Source organism: Rhyacophila brunnea, unplaced genomic scaffold (genome assembly GCF_057557595.1).
Source record: "Rhyacophila brunnea isolate RB1 unplaced genomic scaffold, BYU_Rbru_1.0 scaffold_20, whole genome shotgun sequence".
NCBI lineage: Eukaryota > Metazoa > Arthropoda > Insecta > Trichoptera > Rhyacophilidae > Rhyacophila > Rhyacophila brunnea.
The window spans coordinates 14,240,003-14,262,596 of record NW_028232860.1 but is presented as its reverse complement, the minus strand read 5'-3'; the positions used below and the strand labels follow the sequence as shown (position 1 = coordinate 14,262,596).

Below are 22,594 nucleotides of genomic sequence, written 5' to 3'. Positions count from 1 at the left end.
AAAAATGACAAAAATTATGTGGAACACAGTTAGTAGTCTCCCTCTCCTCGTGATTACAGTAATATAAAATTAATTTATCACTTGGTATTCACCACGAAAAACGATTCTTTTACGACATGTGTTTCCCTCGTATGGTGTGCTTATAATTTACTTCAACAGAAACAATTACATAATAATTATACTCTGTATATATATGTGTACATATTAAAAATTGGTGTAAAATCATATATTTCGGTGATCCATCCGCAAACATTTTATAATGCTTGCCGAATGACATAAAACCTGGATAGTTTATTGAAAATACATTCAAATAGAAAAGACAAAAATTAACCTTCAGATAACGGCAACAAATATAAATTATCAAGCGATGACTGTGATCGGTTCTACCTTGGGAAAACCCAACGAACCATCATTATTAGAGTAAATGAATATTTTAATTAGATGTCAAAAAAGTAACAATTTTTCAGTACTTACAAACTAATTGAAAATGATAATATAGCACAGGGGTAGCACTAGTGTCATGAAGTAAGTATTGGTGGAGTAATTATTATTAGTAACGAATACTTCTCACAGATCTGGGAGATTAGTGATTTATGAAAAATATGAAACAAGTCAATAAACGTAGTACTAAATACATAGTAAGTTTAAACAGAAATTAGAATAAACCACTCTACCATGGTATATAATATTTATATGTACATAATGGAAAATCTATAATAATATACCTACACAACATATACTTACACTGAAGCTATTTAGGTTGATACTAAAACCTTAATTTCACTAATTCACAAGATTTAGAAGACTAGAGAAAATCTATTTGAAAAAAATGACACCCCGCGGGATTCGCGACCATATGCTCTGACTGCATGTACATAATCTCTCAGTAATCCGCCGCTCGATTATCCGACAACTACTATTATCCGCCGTTATTTTTACTAGTTAAAACACAACATCAAGCTCAATAATTCGCCGGTATTCGTATGTAAAATTCAATAGTCCGCCGTCATATTTAATGTAGCTGAGGCATGGGACAACCTACCGAGACGAGAAATAATTTAATCGTGAAAAAAGCTGTGGCCCTCCATGATGAAAACTGGGAACCGGAAGACTTAGTTCCATTAGAAGAATTGATTCAGAGGGCGACTGAAAACTCAGAGATAACGCAAAATGTTTTACAAGAACGGATAGTGGAAAGTTCTCAGGGGTATGCGCCACTACCGACTGAAGACGAGCTCGTAAATACATCAAGGGGCTTGGATTCTGAGGATGAAGGCAATAATTGTCAATCGACCGCAGCTCACACAGTCAAATCAAAAGATGCACTGGCCGGGACTGACGTGTTACCTTCAAATTGCATAAATTATGAGACGACACAATCTTCCAACAATATTCAGAAAAAAACAAACAACACTGAACAAGAGTGGTTGTGTTAAGTGATTTACTCTTTAATTTGTATGTAGTTAATAAACTTAGTTTATAATTAATATATATAATTTAATACATAATTGATTTTGATCATAAAAAAACCCGTAAGTTGCTAGTACAAATTTCACAATAAAAATATTTTTATGAAATACCTGTCTTAATTTTTACAATATTTTGTATTTATGCACTATTCACTAATTGGACACTTTCTGATTTTTGGGGTGGCGGATTACTGAGAGAGTACTGTATACCATTTTGTACAATATGTACAAAAACAATAGGATTGGATCAACACAAATAATAGGGTGTGAGCTACACCGTTCTATTGTAAATAAGAATGATGATAGGTACCATTTTAATAATTTCTGGATATACAGGGTCGGTGAGTACGCCCCGGCCGGCGGTAATAAATTCCACTAGGTCATTGAGAGACGCCCGCTTCACTTCTTTGCCTTTGCAGTCGGCTACGGGGTCCATGAAGTCAAACGCCACGCAGCACTGACGCAGCTTGCGGATGAACAGCTCCTCCTGCTCTCCGCTCGATGCATCTGAAATCAAACGACCATCTCATTAGCCACACTTGTCAACAGCCAACACTTCAAAGGTTCACTCTCATTCATATTTGCTTTTCACAGAGATTCAATACGACTCTAGAGCCAATAAGGTTACTTTCCAAATCATTTATATACATCATTCAGATTATTCGAACGGACTAAACGTTATTAAACAAAAATATTTAGTCAAACTAAGAAGTGAAAAATATCAACCATGGTTGGGCTTGAACCACCAACCTGTCGGTTAACGGTTGAATATAACGACCCTTAATCGGCAGAACAACGTAAGCGACGATTTAAAAATTTTAGAGGAGAAGGTTTTTTTTAAATAATTTCCGTAATTAGTTCCAAAAATGAATTCTGTTAATGTGGTTAATAATAATTGGTTACTGCCTATACGAAAATTATAAAACAATTGCATTAGTGCTTTTGGTTTTCGAGATAGTGGCGGTAACGCTGTTTTGGTTATGTCTATGACGCGATATTTTTTCCAGACATGTAGCTTACGCTATTTGGCGTAGTTGTTTTTATTTAAATAAATTTCATGCTAATTATCATAACAGGGCATTAATAATTAAGTATTAAAATAAATAACATAAGTACTTGTTAAATAAATTAAAAATACTTGGACTTTTAAATTAATATTTTTGCTTGTAGATACTTAACAACATATAGGTAAAATATTACGTACATAATTAAATATGGGGACCTACTAATTATGATAAAATATAATTGTAATCAACTATTCAGTTTTACAAAAAAAATATTGTCCCACATTTTTTAAGCAGTAATTGCTGTATTATCCTCATTCACATCTTCCTGATCGGATTCCGGTAAAGTATCTTCCACTGATAATCCATGTGGCAGTTTCATAAACTCATCTGTCATCTCTGAGGGATATTACATTTAACACAGACTTTAAAGATTGTTATACTCGATCTCCGATATTGGTGATTATACAGCAATGGTGGCTGCGCTTAAAGCATCACATCACTTGATCGGGATCTAATGACATTTTCTAGGTCTAACAGTTTAGTCCTAATGTCACCAGAGTAGGTACAATATTTGGTTTTTAGTATAGTTTTTTAAATTATGCCTTTCGTAATTCACCAAATTTAATTTTGAACTTTGAAGGAATGCAAGTAGCAGCGAAAGATTTCCAGTCACGGAATTCTGCATATGACATGATGACCTAGCGTTGGAAATGATGGTGGGTCATTCTGATAGTGCCCAAACTACTCTGAATATAAATGACTCAATTGTCGCATGAATGGAATCGACCGGCATCGTAGTACGACCAGTGGGTCTATTCTATACTTATCGACCGCTAAAGTGATAGATATTATCAAACTTAGGGTAGGTTTGTATAAAAGTATTAGTACTTATTGCAACAATTACAACCAACGTATTGTAATTGTTGCAATAAGTGCTGTATTTTAACAGCAGCAAGAGAGGTGCTGTTAAAATGTAGCGCTTATTGCAACAATTACAATCAACGTATTGTAATTGTTACAATAAGTGCTAATTCTATGATACAAACCTACCCTAAGTTTGATAATATTTATCACTTTATCACTTTAGCGGTCGATAAATACAGAATAGATCCACTGGTAATAGAAAATGTATTTCTATCAATTCAATGAAAGTTGAATTTTTCATAAAATAAGATGGCATAGCCAGTGTTGCCCGGTTCTTATTCTGACCAATCACAGTATAATAAATCCTTGATTTTTTCCCGCTTTGTCAGTCCAATCCAAAAATTTGTGCATGATTGCGGAGATCTCATTACTGCCACGCTTACCATCAGTTTCACCCCATAAAAAGCAGTATCCATTATTTGTTCCACTTTCGTAGATACTTTCATTATAGTATGCGTATTTTCGACTATAATATAAATTTACGGTTTCATCGTGGGGAGTGTTTAGCACCTTCTCGAGGTCAAAACTTGCGGACAAAACGTCATTGTGATTTTTACTTTTGGCCAGATCATTAAAGAACATCTCTTTGCATTTATCCTTTACAGTTAGGGGACATTTCTAAGTATCCGTTTCAATTAGCCGAAGTCTCTCGTCACCAGACATATTTGTTACTTTCTCGCAAAAAGAACACTATTATCTTTTTTGGTAGATGAAAACCCAGGTTGAACTTACTGTCTATTAAATACGTTTCAGAAAACATTCCGAATCACGACATTAGTGGATTCATTCAAAGAATCCAAATTTTCAGTATAAATTTTATATACATTTTTAACATTTCAAAAATCTACAGGAAGATACTATTCTTCGTAGATTATTCCGACAGTAGTGAGATGGAACGGCGGGTAATTATTGTTTAATAAACTCTATTACCAGGTTTATTTTATCTCAGCCAGTTTTACTGGACGGCGCGAGCTTTCCTCCCAAGTCGGTTTTCGCACAACTCACAACCAGACGGACCACCGAATAAACCGTACCGTAGCTTAAACTATCAAATAACGTCGGTTACGTTGTTTTGCTCTACTTTATAATTCGATACAAGTTAAAACGCTAAAAGGCACAGACCCTAAAAAAATGTCATGCGAATGAGATCGGGCTGTAATATTTTTGTCACTTACGCGCTAGGTGATATTGAACAGTTCTCAGTTTAAAACGTAATTTACCAAAAAGTGTCGCTTATGTTGTTCTGCCGATTAAAGGTCGATAATGCTGATTGCACCACTCAGTTCATAGCGAGAGAAACAATTTTAGAGTACCTACACTAAAGTACACACCATTACTATACAAGTTCCTTTGATTTCTTGTCTTATTCAATTGGTATAACCAAATTTAAATTAGTATATCGAATATAATAAGTATGTTTTGCTATTAGATATAATCCAGTCAGGAAATCTTAAAAAAATTCTTCTAACCCACAAGAATTTTTTAACCTCGGATAACTATTGTAACATAATATTATTACAAATTGTTGTGGTTAATGAAAATACGAATTGAATTTGACAAATTTAATGTTTGGTCACTTGGTTATAAATTAAAAAGTAAATTTAAAGGTTATATTTTTTAAATAGGGTGGTAAATTTTGTTTTTAGTACGATGATTTTGTTTGTCACACCCGCGTCGGTCCATTTCACAGAGTGGCTGTCTTTGCGTGAATACATGATCAAAAATATACATGATCTTTTTCAATGAATATTTAACTGTGCAAGAACCCGACATTGCGAATGGCTAACAACTATTCTTGGTAAAAAAAAAAGTTAATACAACCTCCACTTTGTTGAGGCCCGTATGCACATTTTAAGTATGATAATTTACCCATTTACTTACAGAAATGTGTAATCAAATAAGTTTTTGTCAAAATAAAGAAAAAGATTTGTTTATTTCAATATCTATATCATATACATTACATACTCATTTTTTTGTTGAATCAACTCTGTGCATTAATGCATTATGTAACGTGTGTTTTGTGAATGTCGACTAAATTAGTGAGATGCTATCGTCTCGAATTCCTGTGTGCGAGGCCGCATAAGGACAGCATAGCAAATCGGTATAGGAAAGAAATAACATTGTCAAGAGTCATGGCCGCAGTCCTTTAGATTTCACATGCGGCAAAACGCAGTCACATTGTTAGACTAATTGAATTGGCTATTGTAATTATCGAATTAATCTATTCTTTTCAATCATAATTGATTAATTGAGGTGACTTTTCAAAGGGCTCATTTCCATGTTGTAAATACTTTCAATAATCGCAAACGAATTTTGAATGAATTTAAAATACATTTTATAGCACTGGAAAAATATTAACGCCTTTTGTTGAAAATTCGTGACGTTTTCACAAATGAGTATTGGAAATGATGTCTTTTTCTTTCAGAATAATCTGTCCATGTCCATGAAATAAAGACATTATTAATAAAAGATATGTGCCTTCAGATCATTTTTTAAATATGAATTAAGGGGGGACATGCTCGTCGAAGGTCAAAATTGAGTTTTTATTGTATTTTCAAACCATGATCCTGGACACTCCTTAAACGTTGTAGATAATCTATTTATATAATTTTGAAGCCTTATTATCCTTTATAGTTATTTTAAACATATGATGACTGCATAAAGTATTTTTGTTACATAAAATAGTATTCTTTTAAACCTCTCGCTCTAATGTTTTAGAATATAGTCATATTTCGGTACATAACTGTGCAGTGGTGTTAAGATTTTTTACATTTATTAATTTTTAAACGCATTTATAAAACCATTAGCATAATTTATTACGAGATAATTCTTGTAAAATATTCACGATAAAAAATTATATTGATAATCTGATCCCAAATTTGACAAGAATTAGACATTTTTTTATTCAAAAAATCGGCAAGATTAACACATTTAAAGATGATTCTAAAGATATTTATTATAAGCTATGTCTTTGACCATTCAAGTGTGATAAAGATCTTATGAATAATGATTGCTTTATAATAATTATTGACCTAAGAATAAAGTAGTGTTTTTTTGAAATACGCCATTTCTTTTGTCATTCCCTAGTGGTTAAGCTACAACATACGGCCGTAGCCATAAATTGACAAACTATAATTAAAGTAGGGAGTAAAATTATGTTAACGCGCGTGTTTGAACATGTACCTAACCGAATTTTTTTTTATTTATTTTTTAAACGGTACATGTTCAAACACGCGCGTCAATATCATTTTACTTCCTACTTCAATTATAGTTTGTCAATTTATGGCTACGGCCGTATGTTGTAGCTTAACCACTGGGGAATGACAAAAGAAATGGCGTATTTCAAAAAAACACTACCTTATTCTTAGGTCAATAATTATTATAAAGCAATCATTATTCATAAGATCTTTATCACACTTGAATGGTCAAAGACATAACTTATAATAAATATCTTTAGAATCATCTTCAAATGTGTTTATCTTGCCGATTTTTTGAATAATAAAATGTCTAATTCTTGTCAAATTTGGGATCACAGAGATTATCAATATAATTTTTTATCGTGAATATTTTACAAAAATAATCTCGTAATAAATTATGCTAATGGTTTTATAAATGCGTTTAAAAATTAATAAATGTAAAAAATCTTAACACCACTGCACACTTATGTACTGAAATATGACTATATTCTAAAACATTAGAGCGAGAGGTTTAAAAGAATACTATTTTATGTAACAAAAATACTTTATGCAATCATCAAATGTTTAAAATAACTATAAAGGATAATAAGGCTTCAAAATTATATAAATAGATTATCTACAACGTTTAAGGAGTGTCCAGGATCATGGTTTGAAAATACAATAAAAACTCAATTTTGACCTTCGACGAGCATGTCCCCCCTTAAGAATTATTTTGCAATGTTTTGTGCCACAGGCATATGGTTTTCAACATTATAAAAACATAATATGCTTACAGGACAAAAAATGAAAATACATTGTTTTGAAAAATCACTCCTCGATTTACTTAATATCTAAATAATGCTGATTGAAGGGGCAGATGTGGATGTGTTTTTTTACTGTGTATCAATGTACTCAAACGATGAGAAATTATTTGTAATATAATTGTCATATTTTTATAGAATCGTTTATGGAGGGATAAAGAAAGACTTTTGATTAAGGCTCTCCACTAATTGAGATGACTTTATGGTATACTCAGTATGTATAAGCCCGTAGTCCAGTACGTAAGGCGCTGGCCTGGTCATCTGGAGCAGCGTTGCCAATTTAGCGTTTTTCTTGGCAGATCTAGCATTTTTGAATAGACAGATGCCTTTATTGCGTTAAATCTAGCGTTTTTCGATACCTCAAACAGCTTTAAACTTCTTATATTATTATAGCCAGAATATTATACCAGATTTGCATAAAAATCAATATGTTGGCCTTTTGTACCTTATATATTATGAATGTGACATACAAAATGATGACTAAATTACTTTCCTGCATTAATTTTGAATTCTATTTTAAAAGTTGCTCAATCCAAAATTATTTTTCGATCTTTCTTTTGTTAAAAGAAGGTTAATAATTGAGATATTTTTTTGAAATGCTAGTTTCTAGACACTTCGAGTTTTGAGAAAACCTAGCATTTTTTTTCTGCCATCTGGCTTATTTTCTTACCCTATCTGGCATATTTTTGTGAATGACAGTTGGCAACACTGACCCGAAGGCTCCGAGTTCGATTCCCATTGAGGTCACAATATATTTATGTGATTTTCTCAAAGCTTGAGTGTTTGTAATTGTTTCACTTCTATTACCGCTTTCATCTGAATATTTTAAAAAACATTTAATCATTTGATAACTAAACGAAAATTCCAAAAAATTTGAATGTAGAATGGTGTCAGATTCTTGTGGCAGTGCAGGCATTTTTCATCATCAGCATCATTTTCAATTGACATTACACTCAAAAATACGCAATAAAACCCACCGGAATACAAGGAAAAGGCAGATGAAAATAGGTAGGTAAATAAACTATCACCATTCTAAAGTGATTTAATCTATCCTCCCTCTACTATTCATGAAAATAAATCCATCTTTCAAAAGATTAATGTTGCTTTATTCATTAGATGTCTGCTATGCGATAAAGTCTCTATCTAAGCTGTTAGGTACATGTTGTTTTTCAATGTATGTTTGATCCAGATCAAAAATCCAATATAGGTTGGGCGAATAGCAAAAAAATTCTGTTTTCATAGTAAGAAATCAGATTGTATCATATTTTTAGAATGATCTACTTTGAATGATGGTTGGCATTTTATCTATTAAATTTATTTAGAAAACGTGGCGTGACATACTCTGGCTCTACATAGGGATGATATGAATTCTTGCAGTAGATAATATATATTAAGAATTAGATAAGGTCCATATTGACGGCGTGATTTTATATAATGTTTAATGGCTTAATCAAGAGCTATGTGACTTGAAGAATAAGTATCTACATTACGCCATATAAGCTAAGTAATTGGTGTATAATTTTCATGTTGGGGACTGCCAGTCTGCGCTGCCATACTTTGTTGACATACCAGTATATTAACGACACCAACTGAATTTGCAGTAGCTACCTACCTAACCTAACCTAACCTAAAGCACCCCACTGTGAAGCAGAGGTCAAAACGATTTCAACAAGTTTACATGTTATGTTTCCAATGTGTTTAGAATCAAGGCACGGTCGGATTCAATGTGTTATAACCGATACTTGTAAAAGGTGTGTTAAGGCAGCGCTCCCCTACCGGTGTAAGCGATTAGGAAGTGGTGAAATAAGATTTCATCCTATTTTCCATATACGTAAATCATGTGAATTCTGATAAGAACTGATTTCGAAAATTTATTCTAATCACATCTATGTATTACATTTACATCATATCATGTTCGATCCGAAGAGGATCATAACGTCACTGTTCTGGCAGAAGACACTAATTCGAAAAAATGAAATATTGAGTTAGTTATACCAAAATGTTCCTTATTTCAAACTTTAACGTCTGGAAACCTTCTTAATAATTAAACAGTCTTTATTTTAATTATTTGATTACTTAATAAACTCACATGATAGCAGATAGACCATTTCAAACATTTTAACAACTTCAAAGTCAAATTACTCAAAACTAGTATTCTTCAGTTAGTGTGTTCTGCCAGAACAGAGACGATATGGGCCTCTACATAGTGAAGGTTGCATTAATAGATTTTTATTTTTATGAGAAATGGATGATAGCCATTTGTTCAACCTTTTGAGTACATACTCTTGATTCCAAACAAATATTAAAAAAATAACATGTGAATATGTAAGATCCAGGACATTATAAGCACTGGCGGCTCCCTCTATAGGTCATTCGGTCATTGACCTGCCAAAATAAATACCTTACAATCGACATAATAATATTAATAATATGTGCAATGTCATATATAATAATATTAATAATAATCGGTGGATTTGAAATTATAGGGCGCGCGATATTGTGTCAACCCAGTCTATTGGGCTTTTTTTGTTTGGGCGATAATTCCCCGAACAAAAATATTGTGTTCGCCGGCAGTCTGAAAATTGACCCAAATTGAATATTTTTATAAAATTTTCTCTCTCGTTTCTCATACATAAGACAGAGATCGATATAACACAAAATACGAGATCGAAGCTTGTAACGGTGCGTGAATTACTGTAATATCGGCAATGCCCGAGTGTGAGACAAAAGATTTTTTCACCTAATTAAATGAAACAGAATGATAACACTGACTAGATAATTGGTCTCAAGACGCAACTGTGTATGCGGTTCGGATTCGTTGACAGGTTTTGACGAATGCCTTTGGTTATTTTAATAATATATAAGGAGTTTTTGGTGATTTATAACATTTTTGTGAAGCAGTTAGTACGCACGCAGTAGCAATTGAAGTCTGTGATACAATTATAATGGAAATGGAAGCACGATTTGCATCCAACGATCATCTCATTATATCCGATTTGTTCAATAAAGAAAATTACACTGATTTTAAAAATAATTTTCCCACACGTCAAGTAAATTTGGTAAAACTGTTAGAAGAAATAAACATAATCAAGTTAAAAAATGAATTATTGGTGTTTTATCAACGAGATGATTTGCATGGCGCTATTAGTGCAGTTTCTCTTCTACATTTTTTACTCAGCAATAATTTCAACGAAACATTTTCCGAGTCGATCAAAGTTCTCCAATTTATTTGCGTCATTCCAATGACAACAGTTGAAAGTGAAAGATGTTTTTCCACTCTCAAAAGAATAAAAACCTTTCTACGCAATAGGGCCAGGATAGACTGACCGCTCTTGCAATGCTCAGTATTGAAAAAAAATATGTGGGAAAAATAGACAATTTTTATAATCGTGTGATTGATGATTTTTCAAAAAGCAAAGAAAGAAAAGTGGACCTGATTTACAAAAAATTATAACGCGTTGTGTGCAATTTCGGTTAACGATGGGTTGGCGTTATGAAAAACGGACATTTTTTGAAGGGTTAGTAGGTACCGACCTATAACAATTTCTAGCACTTATTCTATAATGTATAAAAAGTCAATTTGCAATACGTCTTTTCAGTATACAACGAAAAGGCAAATTAAAATAATATATTCAAAATTGACCTGCTAGGTTTTTCCGGATTAAGCCGCCAATGATTATAAGCCAAAATGTTACCGCTCATCATTACGAGGTATCATGAGAGACAAATTGGGGAGTGGAGGTAAATTTTTTCGATGTTTAATACCATTAAAAAAAATTGTGCTCGGGCAATACTTTATATAATTTATATTTTCTATGAGCAAATCATGGACGGCAACGATTGTAGGGATAGATATAATGCTGAGCTGTAGAGCTCAGCATCATATCTATCTGACCAATGAAGATTGGGAGACTGTGCAAGCTAGGTCATTTACACCATATTAATGACAATAAACCAAGCAAACGAACCAATACAAGAAATGAGACAGGCCGAAAATTCGCAATTTAGATGGAGTAATCGATGAATCCCATATACATGTGGCACCAAATTGGAAAGCGTCCACTTTAGATAGATAACTGTGGAAGGAAGCCATGGCCCATCCTATACTAACAATTTAAAAAGAAATTTGTAGGATTTGATGATTTTCTGATGGTCTGCAAATAATTGTCGCCCATATAAAATTGCCTACGCCAGAGATTCCAAGAAAATCATTTTTTTTGTTTAGTCAGTAATAAAAATGAAACAAAGATACCAAATGAATGTCAATGCAGAAATTCGTCTCTTCAAAATAATACTGAAGCCATGATTATCTACTATTCTAGCAAATATGCAGCAGCTGCAGATTTCATAGTATTTTAAAAAAAAAAATTACATTGGTTTCGCAAAATTCAAGAAGTTCTATTATTAACAATTTTGTTACTTTTCGGATTCTGCTTATTTCAATTAACAATAGAATTTTCATGTTCTTTTTAAATTCCGATTCAGACTATTACCTACCTATGTAATTATGTTATGTCTACCTGTTACAATATAAAAGAATAGTACAAAACTTACATCCATTAGAATTTAAATTCAAATTCCATCAAGTACCTTCAGTCGATTGTATTAATATTAAAAACCAATACATGAAATATTATATAAATAATGTTAATTTCTAAGTTAGCGGTCAGCGGAATATTTCTCCCAGTTCTACCGGTCCGAAGTTCGGTAAAAAGATTGGCAAACATTGTCGTAAGGTATCCGACAAAACCTTGAACAATTATTACGCTAGTGGAATAGTTCAATTAGATTGTCATAATGTTTCAGCTTTCCAATCTCTAGGTGAAACCATACAGTATGCGGTAGCTATGCGTATGCACGTGAAACATGGACACTTACTCTAAGAGAAATTCATAACATGACATGGAAAGGTCCATGTCGGGCATAGCACAGTCAAAAGAAACCAATAGATAAGTAGGGTTACAAGAGTACGCGATACGATAGAGGTCGACAAGCTGATGAAATGTGTAATGGGCCTGATGTGGACAACTGCTGGACAATAATGTACGGCAGTACTTGAGGGTCATTAAACAATCACAGAGCCCTACAACCTGCTGGATCAACAATGTCACTAAGCTTGGCAGATTTACGTGGCAGCGGAGATATAGTGATCATAAACTGTGAAACTAGCTAGGGGAGGCGTTCGTCCAGAAGAGGACCGACCCAGGCTGATGATAACGAAAATAGGTATAAAAGTGAATACAATTACCGCTTTCATTTCTTCCATATTCCAATTGAATCTTTTGACATGGCAAATAGAAAAAACCGTTTGATAATAACCATCCATAGAGTGGAGATTGTGACAGATTTTATTTTATGGGGAATGTTTGTGACACAGAATCGAACCCGCATTCACAGTTGCCGAGACAACCGCTTTACAAGTACTCCACCGTGGAGCCAAACATTTGACTAAATGAGTGTTTGAAAAATAATCAGTTATTATGCACAGGAATTTACATCTACAGTTTTAAAAGAATTTTATTTTCTTCATTAGATGTTTACTGCATTGAAAATGCCATCAAAATGCTGCAATTTCTTGCGTTTCAATGTAGTTTAAATTTAATAATAATGACAGCTACAACTTGATTAAGTAATATAGATAGCAAAATGAACGTCATGTTTTATCCCAAAGAATACGTAAGCCTGATCGACTGCCATTACATTTATATCAGTAGGTCACTTGAATTCATATTGGGCAGTATCTAAGTTATTGCTAAATCACTTATCAATACACCTATTATCATTTATCAAATAAGATATATTAATAATAATCGTTGGAGCAGTACAAAGATAGAATTTGAAATGAGCTCTCTTTCTTGATAATAATTTATTATCGTCAGTCTATTTTATAAACCTAGTAAATCCAGATGAACAGAGACAGTAAGATTGTACAATATTCGTTTTTGATGGAATGTTTCAAATTATTAAAATAAAGCGACAATAGTTGTAATTGCAAATTTTTCCATAGTATACACAGGAACTAGGAGGTGTTTGCAGATTGATTTCCGAAACGATTAGATGTGCAACAACCTCACACACAGGTGGTGGATTTGTGATAATACTGGCGTGTTTAATAAAAATTTAACTTTTGACCTATATGGATTTATAAGTTTAACCGATTTGGGTTGTACACATGACGTCACATCTGAATGAGGAGAAAGCATCCGATATAATGTAATGAAGGAGAGAGGGGGAAGTAGAAAATGTGACAATGGAGGGAGGTTTAAGCAAAAATCGTGTGACATCATTTATACAGAACCATTTATATAGAATAGTGATTGTTGGGTGTGATTATGAAGCTATGGTAGCCCACGATGGGTAAGATAATGTAGTTTCTTCAATGCGTGTTTGGACCCAGAGCGTGGACCTAATAGGTTGAGTAAGTGGCGAAAATCTTTCCTCGTAAAACAAAATTTTTTTAAGAAATATATTTCATGAGGCGGTGCAGCTCCGCATCAGATTGTAGAACCAATACAAAAAAAGAATGGTGATCATAAGCCTGTACTTATCTCAGTGGCAAGGGGTGGAGGTAGTCTCTGGAGATCCAGCTTAAATATTAGACATCTACTTATTTGTTTTCGTTGAACTAAGAATACAAAATTGCTGATCTTGTTGGTCAGTTTTTAAAATCAGACATAATTTTAGATACCCCATAGGCATAGATAGAAGAATACTTTTTACATATTATGGTTTGGTTAGGCAGGGTGTAAATTATATTTTAAAAACTAAGCGACACCATCCACAATTTGTATTCTTAGTTCAATGAAAACAAATAAGTATGGCTGACAAAGTTTAGTGTGCATTATTTATGTCGGATCTCCACCCTTCGCCGCTGATTTATCTTATGTCATATTGATACAATAATAGACATCAGAAAAATGGCTGCAGATACATAAACAATAGAATATTGACACAAACCGTTTGGTGTGTCTCCGCGATGAATGGTTAACACCGTCCTTGCACGTCTTACCAGATATCATGTTTCAAAAGTACCCATAATGCGTCCATTTTGTACTATTTTTATTTTATGGTACAGACTTATCGGGATGATAGTCAATATAGATATTGCGCGAATCATTTACAACAGCAAAATAATGCAGATATATAAATACGAAACACACATCGATACCTTCTCTAATCTGTAGTGACCTATATACTTGTATTGGTAATGTTTTTCCTCAACATGAGACATCTACAAATAGGTGACAGGGGTCAACATAACCATCAAAATAATATACAAACAGTTATGAAAACTTGAAAAGTATGACAAATTCATATAGCCCTCAAAACAACATCTAAAACAGGGGTGGCGAATCTATGGCACGCGTTTGAAGAGAAAAAAAATACCTATAATAATAATAAATGACAGATCGCATTGTATAAAAAATATCAGGCAAATACTCTTCCAAGAGTAAGTAAGCATTAGCTGGCTCGCACATCACAATTCGCCTTGTGTGCCTAACGGCCATAAATCAAAAGTTCTAAGACTTTCGACGAATGTTGCATCGTACATCCTCGCACATCTGCCTAGCGGCAAACGTCAAACACGAAAAAAGAGAAGTCTCTTGTCTGCCATTTTTATTGTGTTGATTGTATGAACAAACGTCAAACGCGGCGGCGTGAGCGAGCAATGACATTGTAGACAGAGACAAAGACAGAAATGACCGATGGCCGCCAGCTGTGCGCTTGCGCGGAGTCGTCTTTTTTTAGATACGACATGCAGGCTGTAACAAATTCGACATGTTGCATCAGCGGATCGTCTCGCGTCGCAGTTGCAACGGCCAATGTGCGAAGGTCCATTTAATAACGTTTGTTTCTTGGTTTACGATGACGTCACATCGACGAATTCGTCGTAAGACGCATGCGGCGAGTTCTGATGTGCGAGCCCTCTTATGTTTAATGTCAAAATATAATTTCATAGGTCGGTCCTTAGACTTTATGCGTCGCATATAATATTATTACACTAAGAGGAGGCCCATATGATCCTATTAGGATCGGACATGGTCGAAAGAAGAAAAGAAGAACCTAATCAGGCAGCGGAGGATGCCGCACCACGAACCTTTAATTTTGATCGATTTACGATGCTTGAGACCACTGTAGCGAGAGAATGCCTAATCTGATCGGAGCAATTCTCGTGTCAATGTGTGCCATAAGAACCAAACTAATTAATACATTAACAAAAAAATTTATTTCTACCCACAAAAAATGACTGCACCAAATAAGAAACAAAAACTTGGTGAAGCTAGTAGTAGTAATTCTGGTAGACAGTTTTAAAATTGGTGGACCGAAATGTATGGCGTAATTGAAAAAAGTGATGAACTTATACGTGTGCTATGTTCTGTGAATGGTATCTAGAACGTCATCATTTTTTTAATAGAATTTTTAAAAACTATGAAACTCATGAAAAACTGATCTGCACGTCAGACAGTTGAAAAATGATATTTGGGAAATTTTGGCATGCGTACATAAAAAGGTTCGCCAACCCTGATCTAGAAGTTGAGCAGATGAATTACTCAGGCAAACAAATCGGTGCCCTAGTTCTAGGGCAGTGGCGAAGGGTGGAGGTAGGCTGTTAAGATTTGACATAAATAGTGCACACTTAACTTTGTCAGTCATATTTATTTGTTTTTATTGAACTAAGAATAAAATTTTACAGATGGTGCAGGTTAGTTTTTAAAATTCAATTAAACCCTGCCGAACCAAACCATACTAGTTTAGGTACGCTATGTATGGGCAATCCGACAAAAATAGGGCTCACTTTTTCAGTCATACTTATTTTCATTGAATTAAGAATACATAGGTATTACAGATGGGGTTGGTTAGTTTTTTTAAATTCATTAAGCCCTGTCTAACCAAACAATGTAGATAAAAAATATTATTCTATCCATAAAATATCTAAAATTATGCCATAAAAGCAGATGAATATTTTTGACAATTATCTATTATGGCTTGGATTAGATTAGGCAGGATTAAATTGAATTTAAAAAACTAACAAACATTCTTAGTTCAATGAAAACAAATTAGTAGAACTTCGTTTATCCGGATTTTCGATTATCCAGATTATTTTCATTAAACGACAAATTGGATATAATTGATGTTTTGGAACGCAGTGCCTCAGGATGTTATCTATCTAATAAATATGGCGTCGGAACATCAACTATCTCGGATATAAAAAAAACAAAGTAAAACTATTACGGTTTACAGACACTTCAGATCAAGACTCCTCGCAAGGAAAACTAAAATACAGCTATACATACAAAACTCTCACTAGGTGTCATATTGACCCGTGGGTTAGAATGTTGAGCCGTATAAAAAAATTATATTGGAAAGTGGGTATCTTTGAAAGGAAGATACTGAAAAAGGTCTTCCGAGCCGTATGCAAGGAAGACGACGTGTGGCGAGGAAAGTACAGCAGCGAACTAATGATCCTCACACACTGAAACTGTCTCAAGAATGGAAACACCCAAACGCCAATGAAGCTCCTCTTCGAAAAACCAAAAGGGAAAATGAGGGTCAGAAGACCTTCAACTGTGCGGGTTGGACTATATAGAAATAGACACAGCATTCCTGAACCTAAGGTGTAGAGAGGTTGTGGCGGATAGGGGAGTGGAGACGTTCTTCGAAGAAGTTGAATTTTTGCTAGATGAAGGCACTCACGGCTTCAAAGGCAGATACTGCACCGACAGTTAAATTTACATACTGTTTTTCAACGTGTGTTTCACAAACGCATTGGAGAAGGATTCATCTTAGTTCACTCCGCCCTGTGGAGTCTAAATGTTCCGCTGAGAAGGGAAAATGGTAATTTATTTTCTATTTTCATTTCACTATAATGACAAAAGTAGAAACACAAATGTGAAAAATTAGATTGGTAAGTAAGTAGTGTTACTTAAATCAAAATTCATTCTATCAAAGGTTATTATTTAAATGTGGCTACGTTTTCTAGGAATAAAGTAGTTGACCATCGTGCCAGTTCTAACCTTCAAATGTGACCAGATTTGCAGCTGTCACAATAAAATTAATAACATAGACATAAACTCAAATGATCTAAATATAAGACAGGTATGTACATATTATCAGGTATACGCTAGTATTATTCTTGGATTAAATTTACAATGAAAAGCTTCAATACGCATAAATGAAAATGTATCAAGTAAGTGTGTACACTAATTAAATTAATAGGCGGTATTCGGAAATGTAGTGTCTGACAGAATTGAATGAGATGTACCAACAGAGGAACAATATAATATTATATTTTTCCTACAGATTTACATAAATGAAAGCTTATGATCAATTAAAATATTCTTTCAGATTCTAAATCAAGGTATTGTATCAATATTCATGATATTTCGGAACTAGTCTAGATTCAAAAAGTATTACAGAGTTCTATGTTGGGTTCGTAAACGATGTACTTTATTTTTCAAAACCGTGACCTGACAAATCTGAATAAAAGTGTACACGTGAGACACACGGATAAATTATTTTTGAAGTATTTATATGACTAAGTGGCAAGTAATCATTAAAAAAATATAGGTAGTTGACATAACATACCTATTATACGGTAAGTACTAATAATTAAAACAGGCTGGCTGCTTTGGACTGGTAACATTAATCTATTAGAACTACTTAAATGTTAGTTAATCCTAATTCACTTATGTTTGGGCTTTCTACGGACCATAAGTACTACTGCCTTTTGATTTGGAGTGTATCCGATGTTGTACCTATTTTATTTAGACAGAATAAAATGGTCTTAATAGCACCTGTACACGTGCATGGATTTACTGGCGGCAATAGTGCATATTTTAAACTATCGTGACAGTAACTGTTTACACGTAAAAGTATTGACAGTCTCTCCAATCTCATTGTTCAAGTGTAAACGAGACGCGATGTTGTCATTTTATGGTACTATTTGACAGATTGTAAAAATCGGTTAACCTCAAAATGAGTCTCCATGATGTAGTTTGTTTTTTTGCCGGCAGGTTCGCCACTATCGTTCTGATACTGACACTGATTGAAAACACCCCAACTGTCGCATGAAAATTCAGAAGCTTCCAAACTTTTTTATTCATGCATGCAATCTTGCAACTGCAACTACATGTACATTTTCTTGCTATGGCCGTGATAATACGTACTATCAGCAGTAAATCCATGCACGTGTAAACGGCGTATAATTATAATTGCAACTGAAATTGAGTATTGACTGAACACAATGTCTTTTCAACGTATGTTTGATCCAGATAGGGACTCAATGGATTGTATAAATTGTGTACCTCCTCTCCTCCTCTCCTCCTCCCTCCTCACTTTAGAGCAAAAGTGGTAATTTATCTTGCATTACAAATTTTTAAAAAAACTAAATATGTATTAAAAACAATGCCATGAATATGAATTGTATAGGTATTCTGACATCTAATAATATTATATTTTGTCAAAATACTTACTCGAAAAATATGTGCTATAAAGATGCATAGTGTAGTCATGTCAACAAACAAAAAGAGTCATTAGCCATTCTGATGAAAATTTTGAGACAGAAAACAAAACATACGGATCATACATTTTTTAGTTTGAATACAAAATTTCTACCAACAGGCAGCCAACATGAAGATAACGCAGACCAGTGTTTTGATGTGGCATACGCAAACATTAGAATGATAAATATTGTACTGTGTACACGTAAAATAAGCAAACATAAATATTCTGACAGTGACATTGCTATAAGCATGTTGTGACATTTTGACAACTGCAGTTTTCCCTTACTACACTAATACAATATGCAACTAACATTGCAGTCATACATATAAAGTTAAACACCACGGTTACACATACATACTGTCAACTAATTTATTGGAACTTTCAATTCATTTTAGGGACTATTATATATAAAATAAATAAATAAGCAAATGGCATTCAAATCAACAAAATAACACCACTTCAATTTACTTTATTAAATTAGGAGAGGTTTTATGCAGCATTTCGGTTAAAGTATCCAGCACAAATATTATGCTTTATTTGACAGTTGTCATTTCTATACTGCAGTGCAGTATTCAAATTTAGTACTTAATAAGACCATTTTAGTAGATAAATATTTACACCGGGCAAGCAGTGAAATATTAATAAACCTGTTTCTAAAATAACTTATTTTGATAGCTGAAACAAATCAATTTCAATGTTTTGTATTTCAATCTATTACCAAGTGAGCGCGCACACTTCCATAGTGTATTACAATAAATAATTACAGATCATTTAGAATGTCAACAGGGTCAATCAGTAGGCAATGTTCTAGTCATATCGATCAATGCAGACTTTAACTAAATATTAGAAAGGGTTTGATTGGATAAATGACATTTAGATTCCAAATTCATAATATTGTTATTTCTACCAAGTTGCCTCACCCGGTTGAAGATATATCTGAAATGAATTTGTTTTATGTAGGTACTTACGTATGTTTACAGTTTACCAATCAATTAAAACCAATTTAAGCCTGCAGAGGGTCCAAATTTTATGCGACAAGGATGGACTAGCAATATTTTTTATGGAAAGTGAGTTTGTTGTCACACAAAACCATATTAGCGCAATGTAATGCTGATATAAAATATCCTTTGCCGTTTCATTTAGCATGCATATGACCTTTGACAGATTGATACTATTGACAACATTGCCTCTGTGATTGACAATCTTGAGAGTGTATTATAAGAATAAGGAAGAATAAGTACCTTTGAGCAGTGGCAATTCCTGCAGCTCGACATCTTGGTTATTTCTATACCTGGATGACCCTTGTGATTTTTTCGTCTTCTTTTTCAGCGATCTCTTGGCATAAGGATCAATTCTATCTACGAATGGCTGTCTACCGTCCACAGAAGACATTTTGCCAAGTGAGATGTGATTTAATTATGTTTCTGACAAAATGTCAACAACTATTATCAGTGTGGATTTTCTTTCAAATTAAAAAATCGAAGCATGTTCTACAGTAGCCAGGTTGATAAATGCGATGATATTCATGACATATGCAAAAGGCGGTCATATATCTGTATGGCCTGAATAAACATGAATGAACAGTTCAGTGGAAGAAGTCACCATTCACTAGGTTGTTCAAGACATCGCTGTCCACTGTTACCACAATTACAAAAAAGTTACGTAATTATCGGTCATATTATTCAATATTTGATATGTCAAACGTTGTTTAATAGATTGACAATATCCTTAACAAAAATAACTTTTCTTTTCAAAGGCGTGTCAGAATATCTCGTATGCTAAAGAAGGTTGAAGACACACATACACGCACGCCCTATACGAGAATATCAGCCGGTCCGCCAGTGACAAGATGTAAAACAAGAACGGCTTCGCGAAATGTTTTAATGACAATTAAGCACTCACTTCAAAATTAAAAACTAAAAAACACAAAACTCATAATTTAAGCTACTCGATAATCTTATATTAATGTATTAATAAAGCGCGGATTTTCACATCAAAGGTGTATCCCATCGTATTTTCGCCATCACTCGCCATCCGTTGAGATAGTAAATTGAACCTCATTTTTGCACAAATCACCAATATAAATTACAAAACAACACTGTATCCATGTTTTTTCGGTTCCGCAGTAACTGTTTGTATCAAAATGCAGGGCAAATTTGGCTGGTGCTTTAAAAAATTACGAAAAAACGGATTTCACTTATGGTTTTTGATGCTGCGAAAAGACTCAACACTCATAGAAAAGTACCTAGTTCTGAAAATAGATGGAGATTGAAGGGTTCATTTGTAGAGTCATATTGATTACTTTTTTTCGTAAATACACCACCCACCTCACTTTTATTAGAAGAATTATTGTTAAATAGGATTTTTATATTTAAAAGAAACCACAAAATATATATTTAAAGTACTGAAATAAAAAAATACTTATGAAAAATAGAAACTTGACTCAGTATTCCGCATCTATCTTGAAGATTTTCAATGAACTGAAGTTCTTTCGTTTCGTCGACATCAGAAAAATCGAAAAAATTATAACCAACGGACGTGTTCGAGCGTTGTTCATGTTGGTTGGTATGGCAACAAATAGTCATTCAATAAACCTTTTTCTTACAAACTTTAATAAAAATTGTGCTTTTTCAAGAATATAAAAATACTAATAAAGTAATACCTAACTATTTTTTAAGAGAATGCAGTCTTATATTATTAAATCTTTCATTTTGACAGTATTTATTAAATAATTTTAGTTTTACAAAAACAGAACTTGGAGATTGTTTTGTGCACAAAATAATACCTACCGTACTTACTTAATAATAGGTACATTCATTTAAATAATATTTTAGCCGTTACAAGTGTACACAATATACAAATAAAACTAGGTAGAAAGGTATTGAATAAACAAATAAACTTCTTAGGTAACTACCTATGAGTATATAAAATAACACCACATAAGTGCTAGGTATTCGATTTGTTTTTGTGATGTAAAAAAATAATAAATATATACTTATAACAAAGCTAATAAAGCGTTATGATACAAGCCTCGGCGTCATAATTATTTTATATACCATGTTATCATCTGTTTAATATTTGTTACCTACCATTTATTTGTTTGATATAGATAGTGTGCAGAACAATATTTCAGACATATAAATACTATTGAATATAATAACAGCATTACAATAGCCAAAATATCAATTTTGATTAGACCCAATATTACAAATTATATTTTGTTCTAAAAAAATAGTAAATTGGTTTTAATATTGGTGTTGCCAGTAAAATGTGACAACATACAAATGTCTAGATTCCCGGCTTAGTTTTGCGCGCTATGATTTGAATTATTAATACAGCGTCACCTTTATTTTGTTTTGTATTTCGTTAGATTGTCTAAGTTTAATATACTCAAATGTAAATCGTTGATATTTAGTTTACATACAAGACTCTCATTTCTTAGAGTTTTGATTATTCTGCTACATCTAGTGTCTCGTTTGTCACGTTCCTTCTGCTGATCCGCTCACCTGCGCTCTTTCCAGTCGCTGAAGATTCCCGTTCTACATCGTCTTCCTCTGCATCCATGGCCTACAGACTGACATCTTTACCAATGTTTTTATTAGTTCACTTATGGGAGTTTTAAGAAAGTGGAGACTTTTGAATCATAAGTTACTGTTTAATAAACTTTAACCGTGTAGTACATAGTACATCGG

At 33.3% G+C, this 22,594-nt stretch overlaps 1 protein-coding gene across 1 annotated transcript in view; it reads right to left on the bottom strand.

Annotated features, from left to right (window-relative positions):
* The window catches only part of wdb (serine/threonine-protein phosphatase regulatory subunit widerborst), a 41,141-nt gene extending 19,992 nt beyond the window's left edge, over positions 1-21,149 (bottom strand). Inside the window, exons 1-2 of the mRNA XM_085948046.1 lie at positions 20,144-21,149; positions 1,780-1,976 (exon numbers count right to left, since the gene is read on the bottom strand). Of these exons, the coding sequence (XP_085804172.1) occupies positions 1,780-1,976; positions 20,144-20,294 (348 nt within the window). The 5' untranslated portion in view covers positions 20,295-21,149. The remainder of the gene's footprint in view (positions 1-1,779; positions 1,977-20,143) is intronic.
* Positions 21,150-22,594: the final 1,445 nt, after the last annotated feature.